At 37.2% G+C, this 11,761-nt stretch overlaps 1 protein-coding gene across 1 annotated transcript; it reads right to left on the bottom strand.

The window, feature by feature from the left end:
• Positions 1-3,507: 3,507 nt before the first annotated feature.
• LOC112199727 (E3 ubiquitin-protein ligase BIG BROTHER) lies at positions 3,508-4,235 on the bottom strand. The gene has a single exon (XM_024340705.2). The coding sequence runs from the start codon at positions 4,045-4,047 to the stop codon at positions 3,508-3,510; it is 540 nt and encodes a 179-aa protein (XP_024196473.1). The 5' UTR covers positions 4,048-4,235.
• Between the last annotated feature and the right edge of the window lie 7,526 nt (positions 4,236-11,761).

The following is an 11,761-nucleotide window of genomic DNA, read 5'->3' as shown; positions in this document are numbered from 1 at the left end:
AATTACTCAACCTAAACTAATGTACTAATTTATGGACAATTTAACAAATGCAACAACAAATTTGTTGTCAAAGTGGTAAATCTTATTTTACTGTGAAAAAAACTCTCTGCTAGGGTTTTCAAAAAAACTCTCTTACCTCCGTCCGGCGGCGCGTCAACGGACGTTGTCGTCGGACGGGCCTTGTTGCTGGGTAATCGCGCGTGGTCCCTTCTATCGGGGTGGCTTAGTTCTTGATCGTTGGGTTTGATGGCTGGTGGTAGGGGAGATCAGAGTTGCTGGGGGGTGGTGGTTCAGTACTTACAGGTGGAAGTTGTGGGTTGGTTGGGCGACACGTCTGGGGATGAAGAGGGCGAAGGAGATGGGATTTGTGGCGGGTCGAGTCCTGGATGGTCAGAGATGGTGGTGGATTGTCGATCAATTCTGGGTTGGCGCTACGAGTCCTCGCCTCGATCTGGGTTGGGTGGACTCCTGGATTGGGGTGTGGGCTGTGGATTTCTGGCGGTGGCGCGACCGGGTTGGTGGATGGTCGGCGATGGTGCGAGACAATTGGTTTCGGGGCGCGCTGACGGTGGATGTCCGTCGCAGGTGGTGGCACGTCAGGAATGGGGGGACGAAGGTGGGGGCTGTGCAGGAACTGGGCTGGGCCCTCTACTACTTGGGCTGGATGTGGGGTTTGGGCTCAATTTTGGGCCCTACCCTGGTTATCTTTTAATTTAATGTTGTTTTTTAAGTTGTTTTGTTGGTAATATGATCGGGTTTGCCATGGTGGCGGGATTGGCTGTCACTAGTGTTTTAGGGTTTGGTTTTTTTGGTAATATGACACTACTAAAGGTGTGGTAGAGACAATCTTCTCTTTCGCAGTCTTGGGGGTCGTTCCTGTTCTGGAATTGGGTCAGCAGCGGTGGCGAAAAAGTCTGGCATAGACAATCATCCTTGGCCTTCTAGTGGGTCCTTCCTGTCTGGGATCGGGTCGGAGGCGATGGCGTTTTGGAGCAGTGGTGGATGGATGGTGTTGACAATAGGGAGGTGATGGTGTTGGCTTTTTTAGTCCCAGGTCTGAATGTCCGGTAATCCATTTGTTTGAGTTTACGTCACAACGAGTGTTGGCTTGGTCAATCAAATGCTGGTCAGGAGGACTCTGGTTGGTGAGTTTAATGTCGACACAAGTGAGTTGTCTAGTCTTAGAGTTATTACTGGCTGGACAAGATGTGAGATATTAAGGGGTCACTGCTCCTGCGCGTTTGTCTTTGTCATACAGTTGTAGTGCAAGTTTAGAGTCAGTCATTATAGAGTTCCAGTGTGAAGTCTAGAGGCCATTTCTGGGTTAGAGATGTCGCCTATAACTCGTTGTAAGCAGTTCATTATTAATGAAGTTCTTATTTGATCAACAAAAAAAAGTGGTAAATCTTTATATTTTTATCATTAATGGAATAATTACTCAATGACTACATATTTTACCATAACTCACAACTAATGGTGTAAAAGCGGTAACTTTTATTCTGATTGTAGTAATTACTTGAAAAACTATACAATTTACAAGATTACCAACCATTTTACAATTTTGACAATATTTGTGTTGTGAACATGGTAAAATTAAAATTAGACCAAAAGATATGTAACAACTCAGTATTATAAAGAGCTTCTCCACTTGATAATTAATGTTCTCCATTTGATAAAAGTTGTCCAAATATGATATTTACATCTTTGACCACTCAATAACAATAACCACAACAACTGTTGTCATAAGTCTTAATTGTAGTTCAACTATGTAATTTATTATTTTGACAATATTTGTTACATGATTTTTAACAATGTTACATATCAAGAAAGAGTGTGTTGTTAATATGGTAAATTTTATTTTTAAAAATAACACATGTCGATATTTAATTGGATAACCTGTTGACCAGTTCACTATATTAATTTACTAAAAGTAAAAAAATATTTAAAAAAAAGGTATGACATACATCAAGGTACTCTAGACGACCCCGTAAAAATGAGGGAGTTTAACTAAACACGAGATAACATGAAGTCAAGATGGCATGAGGATGACCATTTGTTGATTGGGAGAGGATCCTCTCCTGAGCAAGTTAATCACCTGACCTACCTGAGCTTTCAACCACGTAATGACACGTGTAAAAACAACATCTAACGGTTTACATAATGCCACGTACTGATTGACTCTCCCAACTCTTATCTCTCTCTAACCCATAAAACCACCGCCAACAGAACCCATGGAATCGTCGCCCTCGCTCTCAAAATCGAGTGATCCGTGAGGGTCGAGTTGGGAGACCCGTACTTGAGGAACCTCAGGTCGTGGTTTTTGAGCCTCTGGAGCTTAGATTTGACGTCCTCGGTGAGGCTATCGTAAACCATGGCGGTCGGCAGAGGAGACCTCGGCAGTGGGGTTGAGAGAGAAGGTGTGACGGCGGGTGAGGTGGAGCTGGATCAGACGGGCTTGGTTCAGCGCCTACGAGGCCTTGACCGACCAATAGCGGGCCAGCACTGTGAGAAGGTGCTTCATCACCATTGCTGCAGCTCAGAGAAGAGCCTTGGGGTTTGGTGATACAACCCAGTTTCACAGAGAACACTCTCTCTCTGTTAAGTTTTTTGACTCGTCCTTTTGAGTTTTGGTGGTTGCTAAATTTCCTTCTGGGATTGGTTGCGATTGAATTGGTGGGACAGCTTGGGATTCAATTTCTGGGGCTGGGTGTTCAAATGATGGGTTTCATTTATAATCAATGTTTTCTCATCAGATTAATTTTGCTCTCTCACTCTCTCTTTTATTTTCAGAAATTCAGATTAGTTCCATATCAAATTTCATTGAAACCCAACAATTTGTTTGTGAAGCAATTTTCAATTAATACTGAAGTCTTCCCAATTTGATATTAAAAGACCCATGAGATAAGTCGGTTGGTGGTGAAGAATTGGAAGTGTGTGTTGTGGTGGTCTTCATCAATTATATAGGCTTCAGTTGCTTTGAAGACACGACCGATTTCAGAGAGAGAGAGAGAGAGAGGTTGGGGAATTGGAGATGATGATGTGATGAAATTAAACTAGTCATTTGTTTGAAGAGAAGAACAGAGAGAGAGAGAGAGAGAGAGTCCTAGAAGAAAAGGACAGAACTGAGAAAGAAAGAAAATTGAAAAAGACAAATCAAGTTTTGTGTAAACCATTGGATTTCAATATTGCCACGTGTTGAAATATAGTGAAAAGCTCAGGTAGGTCAGGTGATTAACTTGCTCAGGAGAGGATCCTCTCCCTTGTTGATTTCATACCTCTAAAAGGGAAAAAAAAAACTTTTTTTAATTATTTTTTTATTTCTCTTTTGTGTCTTTATTAGTAATTTGACATGAGTTGACAAAATCAACTATCACTTGAAAAAAAAAAGAGGTCCAAATGCCAATTTTAGAGGTATGAATAGAAGCTTTCATTATTACATCCTCAACAAACAAACAAAAAAACATCAAATTAAAAAGACAAACATGAAATTATACATATTAATTGTTCTCAATATATAGTAGGCATCTCAAAGCGGCAAACTGGGCAATAATGACTCTCCTTGAGCCATCTCACAACACACTCGTCGTGAAACACATGTTTGGAAGGCATCTGCATAGCATAGGATATTCCTGCAGTACTCAATTCTTCGAGACAAACAGTGCACACATCTTTTTTGTTATTCCCAACCCTTACCCTCGTCAATAACTCCTTTATCGACGACTCACTCGCAGGTTTTATACCAATTACATCTTCATAATCACTTGCTAGGTTTTCTTCTTCTTCTTCCAGTTCCATTAAATCGCCCATAACTTCACTGGGCCAATAAAAAGTCTCGCAGTGAAGCATGTAGCAGTGCACTTCTTCGATGGTAACTCTCAAGGGCAGAACCGTCCAACCACCACCCATGTTACAATATTGCCAGTAGCCGGACGTTTTGCAGTTCAAGGTGATCAGATCCACGGCGGACGAGTGCAGCGAGGGGTCAACTCCAAGCGACGACAGTGTCCGGGAAAGAAGAGGGTAGGAGAGGTTGGAGTGATCTACCATCCACAGATCAAGTTGTGTGTTCACTTCCTGCTTTATCTCTTGCTGATCATAATCAATTAAGTCACTTAATACACTTACTTTAAGTGTATATATGTATATGAATTTTTGGGATATAAGAAGAGGTGCTGTTTCACTTTGTAAACGAATTGGATGAAAATTTGAGGTGGCAGTTCTGGCACTGAAGGTGAATTAGGTTTCTGATCGTGTAGTAGAAGTTGCGTGTCGATTAGAGGCTCGACGCGAAAACTGAGCTGCCCCATGACCCAAGAGTACTCAAAGATCTAACTTATTGATTTCTCATTCACTAGTGATCAATAAGCGTAGCGTATATATATTTCACAATTATTCATGAATAATCATAGATTTATATAGGCATGATGGTCTTTATTTCCAAACTGGAAGAGGAAAACTGAGTTTCTCACTTTCTCTTGCCTAGTATGATAAGGAACAGAAGTCTTATTTCAGCCAATTAAGTTGCAGTCACAAGTGATAATTAATGCTCTGAAATATATACAAAAATATTTCATTGTTTTTTTTTTTTTTTTTTAAGAATAAATACTTCATTGTTCATGGTCGTTATAATAGAAAAATAAAATAAAAATTGGTATTAATCATAAGTTCATAACTCAATAAGAGGATCGAATCAACTCAACCCTAATTGGATTTTAGGTTTATTCTACAATTACTCATATGCATATTGAAGGAACTACGTGGTTCAGTCCCATATTCATATATACAAATGAATTTTAGCTAGCTACCTCAAACTACACACTTTCACTTCCCATGCCTACTCCTGGCTATGGTGCTTGCTCAAATTAATCGATGCACTCGCCAGTTCAAGAAGTTTTGACTACTCAGCTCTGCGCTTTTCACGCTTGAAGAGACCACTAGAGAAATGAGAACAGCCACTGCCAAATGATGACCAACCAATTAGTTGGCTCGTCATGTTCAGTTTGGCTCCCCTCATTCTGCTCTAAATCGCCCATAATTGCTGAAGTATAGCCCAGCAGCATGATGTAATTCTTCGATCTGCATTATGTAATTTACCAAGAATCATCAAGAAGCAATTAAAGAATGAATTATATATAATAACTAAAATTGTCTTGGACCGTACAATTTCAGAAGTAAAGGAGTTAGAATTCAGAAAGTAAAGATTGAAATAATGCTCGCAAATATGAAGCCAGCATTCATGTAGCGTATAAATCTGAGAAGAATTTACTGGCCGGGACTAACTCTTGTTGACGATGAATAATATATAAGTAGTACTACTGCAACCAGATGGCACCCAGAGTTCCCCCAAACACTTCAGTGGGATAAAACCAAAGTACTTGAGCTACTCACCCTTAATTAATTTTTAATTAAAAGGGGTCTCGACTCTTGATACTAACTACCCCAATGAAGTATTCAGGGGAACTCCAGGTAACAACTGACATGATCTCTTAATGATTTACCTTTGCTATGTTTTGGTTTCTTGGCGATGCAATAGAGGCCTACTATTTATAGCTAGCTAGCTGCATATATAATACGTATATATGTATAAGCTAAAGAAAATTAACAAAGCCTAACTTGTGGTACCAATGTATGTATGTACGAGAATATGATTAAACACATATATCCTCTTACATACATGGGATTGATCGATGAACCTGGTCTGAGTTTTGGGGAAAATGGTGGTGAGAGGAATGTTGTGGAAACGAGTGGTCACATGCAGGCTAGCCTTCCCCAACCTTTAGTTTCCATATATTGTTCAGTATTGCACGCATATCCTCTCTCCAATCCTTTTCGTATATGGCTAGGTTTATTGATCAAATTAAGGTCATACTTTTAAGATCAAATCTTCAACTTTAAGCTAAGTCCCACTATACTCGGCTAATTAACTAGCTATCCGGCCAGGTTAATTAGATCGGGACGATCCTTTCAAACAACGTCGTACTTATAAGCTTGTTTATGTGCTTAACTAAGCCAGTTAAGATTTAATATTTCGTCGTCGATCACGGAAACGGTGAGTAATCTTGTTGATGCTCAACTTGGAGAAACTTTTTAATTAGTTCGATTTAGCTAGCTCAACCAGTTGCACTCTACAGATTTCTAAATTAAGAAGCCCTTTTCGTATAATCAATACGCTAGAATTTGGTAAAGATTTCTGAAAACGAAAGGCTGGGCAATTGGATAGCTACGTAGCAAAATAGAAGATCTAACGGGATCTGTGTCATGACCTCTCACCTCAAGATTCTTATCCTCATAGTCTCATACTCTTCAATCTAACCCATATGGTTGTCTAGGTTCACTGCCTGTATTCTTGTACCGCACCATCATCCTCCACCTGGCTCTCTGCTTAAACATAACCAAAGGCAACACTCTAATTCTGAGGAGGGTATGTAAGGCTTTGAGTTTATTATACATATATACATAGCTTTTTCTTACTTGAAATGGAGTTCAATTTTCTTATATATTCACAGTACGTAGCATCCATACTGCATACATATTTATATATTTACACTTTGCATTCTGTTCTTATATATAGTAACCAAATGAAATAGATACTTCGGTATTGTTCTCATTTTTAGTGTTCAAATTAAAATCAGAGACTTGAGGAAGGAGGACGAAAGTCATGTTTGAGAATGCGCATCGAGCGCATGGAGAGTCAGCCAAGGATCCAAAGAACAAAGTTGGACATGTATCTAGCTCGTTAATAAAATACTTCTGGAGGTCCATTGTACCACTTGAAGATTATGTTGGTCACTGTTGATCCAAATGGAGATCCTTCTTCTCTTTGTTTATATTCCAGATATAATTAGCTAAGTAAGCTACGCCTGTAAATTTGAAATTTCAGTTCTGTAAGATACAAAAAACCTAGACAGATGTAAAATAAGCTAATCGTTATTTTAATTATATAAAAATATCTAGAGTTAATGACCACTAGCTACAAATTCTTTCATTTCTTTCCCATGCGCAAGGGCCACAAACACGGTTCCCGTGCGGTCAAATTAAACCTAGCTACAGTAACAATTCAATATATTAAGGACAAAAAGGACAGTTAATCGTTTATGAAATTACAAAAATTGCCACTCGTTCTATATCTATCACGATACAACTCTCGCTCTCTCTCATATCTCTTTCAGATCCATTTCTCCCAAAAATCAAAACCTCTCTTTCCATATCTGCAGCTAAGCAACAAATCAGAGTAGCAAATCGAGGCTCCGATGGCGAAGTAGTCGATGAGGCGACGCGGCGAAGCAAGGAGTCGAAGCAAGTGGGTCTGTGAGCTTTTTCAATTTTGACCATCTGGGTCTGATTCAGTTTGAGTTGCAACACACATATCTGTGAGCTTTCAGAGTTTGTGTGAAGGTTTTGGGTTTGCATATTGGTCTGTTTGAAAGGGGTTCTCTGTGGTATGTGAAATTTCTGGGTCTGTGAGCTATGGGAGTCTGAATCTGGAAGAGTTTGTGAAAATGGGTTTGTTAAAGGTGGAGACTTGGGATGGGAGCAAATCAAAGGGAAGGAAGAAGAAGAAGAAGAAGAAGAAGAAGGATGAGGTTGTGGAGGAAACTGGGTGTTGGATTAAGTTCTCTTTTGGGATTTGCATGCCTTCTTCAAGATCCAAAGTTAATAGCAGCATGACTGGGACTACTATATCTTTTGATAATTTGCTACTGTCCTTGTTTTTCTTTTTTGGCAAATTCTTGTCAAGCTGCATTAATTTCAAGGATGGGGTTGTTCTGTTTTTGGGCAATAAATGTTAACATCAAGGTCCATGGAAATGGTTTTAACTCAAAGCATGTTTGGTGGTCTTAAATTTCATTAAGCAAAGTATAATACTCCATCAAAATCAAATCTTTTCACTCTAAATCTGATTTTTGAAGAGAAAGGATTAGAGTTGTAATTATTAAAACAGTTTTGGGCACACTTTGTTATCCCTTATGCTCTGTGTTGTCGGTTGACTTACAGGATGGAGCTAATGAAAGCAATGCTGAAGTGAGCAAATGCAAGAAGGCCAGGCTAGTATACTACTGGGGGTCAGTATACTACTGGGGATCAGTACACTACTGAGGGTCAGTATACTACTGGGGCTAGTATACTACTGGAGGTCAATATACTATTGAGGGTCAATACTCCAAGAAATCCTGCTGGAGAAACTTCTTCACCATGAGAAGAGGTGAAATTCAAAGCAACTTGTATATAAAGGCAGCAATGCCAGAGATAAATGATATAGTGTTCAAGTTTCATATTGTAATATGTATAAATAGTTTTTGGAATTATTAAATAAATGTGTTGTTTCTAAGAAAAACAAAGAGGAATATAGAAATATTATTTTTTTCATAATACTACTGACATTCAGCAGTGTTAATTCACATTATCAAACCCACAAGAGCATATTTGTAATTTACTTGTCAATATAAATAATTTAAAAAGGAAAGGAATCTGACAGCAAGGTATAATTCCTTGCGCATGGGCCCTACACACTAGCTCATGAGAATTTTAAAAAGCAGGCCTGCTGATGGTAATTTATAATAAAAAAAGTGTAGGTAGTGGTAATTTGCTAAAATATCTAATAATCAAGGAGAATGAAATCAACACTCCTCATTTTATAATTCACACTCCACGAGGCCTAAGATTTATGACTTCAAATCCTAGGTGTCATGCTACAAATTTTATTTTCAATTCCACATAATATATCTTGTCACATCATACTATTGCAACACCAACTTTACCCTTTTATATTTTCTTTTAGATGTTAGGGGGTGAATAAATTACATTAATTAATTTAATTAGGTGACAAAAAAAATCAGCTATTAAATATGTATAATTTAAGAGATATGTCTACAAATTCTTTGACCAATATTTTTCTTCATTTAATTAAATTCTTTCCTATTATTTTTCTTTCTAAATAGTATTAATATATTGAATTAGGTGTCAAGAAATAGCCATTAACTTTTCTTTTCAAATATTGATTAATTTCATCCCAAAAAAATGCATTAATAAATTGAATTTGGAAAATACATATGTATGTCTAAATTAAGAGGTAAGAAAAAATTTCATGTTAATAGCAACAATAATTTATTATATTATCTACAATCTAAATATAAGGAAAAAAATAAATAAAAAATAATAAACTCAAATATAACGTTTAAACCCTAGCTACATAGAGAGAAAAATGAATAAAAGAATATATATAATCATATGAATATGTATTTTTCACATTATATTTTCAAAATTTACAGGAACACAACAAGGGTTGAATTCATATACATGTGTTATGCAAATCTACTGATTGAATGTATGTGCAAATCTATTGACTGAATTATATGAAATTTTTTCTATTCTTGATTGAAGAAAAAAAATTGTTGTTTAAATCTAAACATGAGCGTAATGAAAAGAAAAAATGAAAAATAATAATAATAATAAAGTTTTGAGTCATTAGATTTTGGAATGATAAGATGATCTTTTTCTCAAGGAAATTACATGACATGATTTGACAAATAAGTGATGTGTGTAGGTGACATAGCATGACACCTAAAATTAAGGCCACAAATCTTAAATTTTGTCTTTACTAAAATAAATTTTATCTTTTTCTGAGAATTTAACCAAAAAATGAAAGAATAAGTGTGTAGATTACAAATTAACCGGTATAGATTTCACTTTTCATAATTAAATATATAAAAAATGGGTGATTGCATTCTCAATCCCTCCGGCGATAGTCACTTTTCAACCTTATTAGAATAAGGGGAACTATTCAAAAAAAAAGGAAGCACCTCCCCTTCCCAAAAGAAGCCCATAGATTCCCAAATTATTTACGTATTTGGCCATAATAGGATGGCAATATTGTAATAGTGTCAAACTATCTAGGGCATTTATTGAAACAAAGTATTCCTTGGGCACGTGTCAGAAGGTTCAAATTGCAGCCATATGAGCTGACGTAAATGATGGCCAGCATCCAAAAAGGATGAGAAATTTTTCTGTGCTACCGTCAAACCAAGTGGCATGCTGAAGTGGTTTGACGCACACATATATTAATGACATGTGGACCTGTTTAATGCAATACAAAATTGATTTGATCGAAATACCCACTCTCCTCCCTCTCTCCTCTATAGAAACTGCCATGGTTGGGTAATCTAGATCTCGATCAGAAGATATGCGTGCGTGTTCTAAGCTATGAAGAATTTGAACGACCTGAACTCCTGTAGAATTCTGTCCTTTTGCTATTTCTCCTTGAAATCCCCACAAATTTATCGACAAAAGCTTCCATGAAAACTCTAAGAAAAAAAAATCTAAATCTGAAACACAACACACTTCAGATCTGAATCTCTTTGAAACAAAATCCTGCAATCTGGGCTATCATTGTAAGATCTGCCAACCTCATGATTGCGTAAGGGAATGGATATGATACAATGTAATTATTGTTAGCCAAATAGCCACCCTCAAGTATAAGGGGTACAAGTAATAGTATAGGGATTTAAGAAAGGTTGTCGAACCCACGAGGATTTGATTCATTTCACTAGCTAGGGTGTGAACCTAAGGAGAGCTAGAATATGCAAATGTACAATCACAAATCTAAATTCACAAGGAAATCTAGGCTCATGGTGAGTATGTGCAAGATGGAGTAGTGATTTGATTTTGGTTTTTGAAGATAGTTTTGAATTGAAAACAACTAGATGCTCAAATGTAAACTAAATTACTCTAAACTAAATTAGTGATCAAATGGATGAAAGTTATGATTTAGATTGTCTACCACTAACCTCCCTTGCAAGTATTGATGCATTTCAATATGAATGATGCTAAATTAATTAACCAATTTCTCTCCTTGCATCCCTCTCGGGTATGACAAGGGACATGCTCCTTTTGTGATATCAAGCAACCCCTCTCGGGTGTAGTACTTAACTACTTAAGTCAAGCATTTCAATCAGGTTAGGTATCTAGTGCATTACCCTAAGTGCATAAAGTTTGGAGATGAAGAAATCATGCAAACCAACCAAGCTTATCTTTAAGTGATTGTAATTCACAACCCCTACATGTACACCTAGTGTGCTTTAATTCATGCTTTAACATTCAAAGGTTACCAATCTCTAAACATTATATCATGACATAGCAAACATACATACATACTCAAAGTGGTAAAGTTTAAGCATATGCATTCAACTCTTGAACTAGCATGTAGGCATGTTAAAGAAAATTACATAACATCATATTATAGCATCAATCCATACAAGATTGGCTGAGCTTTCAACCCTAGCCCCAACAAAGTAACTACACACTCATATTCATACAAATTAACACCAAATCTAAAATACATCAAGGAAAATTATGGAGTTTAAGGAAAGAGTGAACTAGTTGAAGCTTGACAAATTGATGACTAGCTCCTCCATGGTTTTCCCCTTAGATCCACCTTGATGGTGGAATGAATGGATTATTATGAACTTGTTGATGTTGATGATGAATGGAATGGTGATGAAGATATGATGCTTCTTTGGCTAATTTTGAGTGGTAGTGATAGAGTTTATGGTGGTGGAAGATGGTAGTTATGGTGGTGGTGATGGAGGAGATGGAGTAGTAAAGGGAGTATGTATATTATGGGTTTAGATTTTGGGAGGTGGATATGGAGATTTTATGAATGAGATGAAGAGAGAAAAAGTTGTGATGAGGTGGAATGGGTGATGGTTTATATAGAGAAGAAAAATAGGGAAGTAATGATGAATAAAAACAAAGCATGAAGGTG

Source organism: Rosa chinensis, chromosome 4, assembly GCF_002994745.2.
Source record: "Rosa chinensis cultivar Old Blush chromosome 4, RchiOBHm-V2, whole genome shotgun sequence".
NCBI classification, from domain to species: Eukaryota; Viridiplantae; Streptophyta; class Magnoliopsida; order Rosales; family Rosaceae; genus Rosa; species Rosa chinensis.
Note: the sequence above shows the minus strand (reverse complement) of the source record. Positions and strands in the feature narration are given on the sequence as shown.

Coding starts and splice junctions, on each gene's coding strand:
- LOC112199727 (XM_024340705.2), bottom strand. CDS start 4,047: ATGGTAGATCACTCCAACCTCTCCTACCCTCTTCTTTCCCGGACACTG.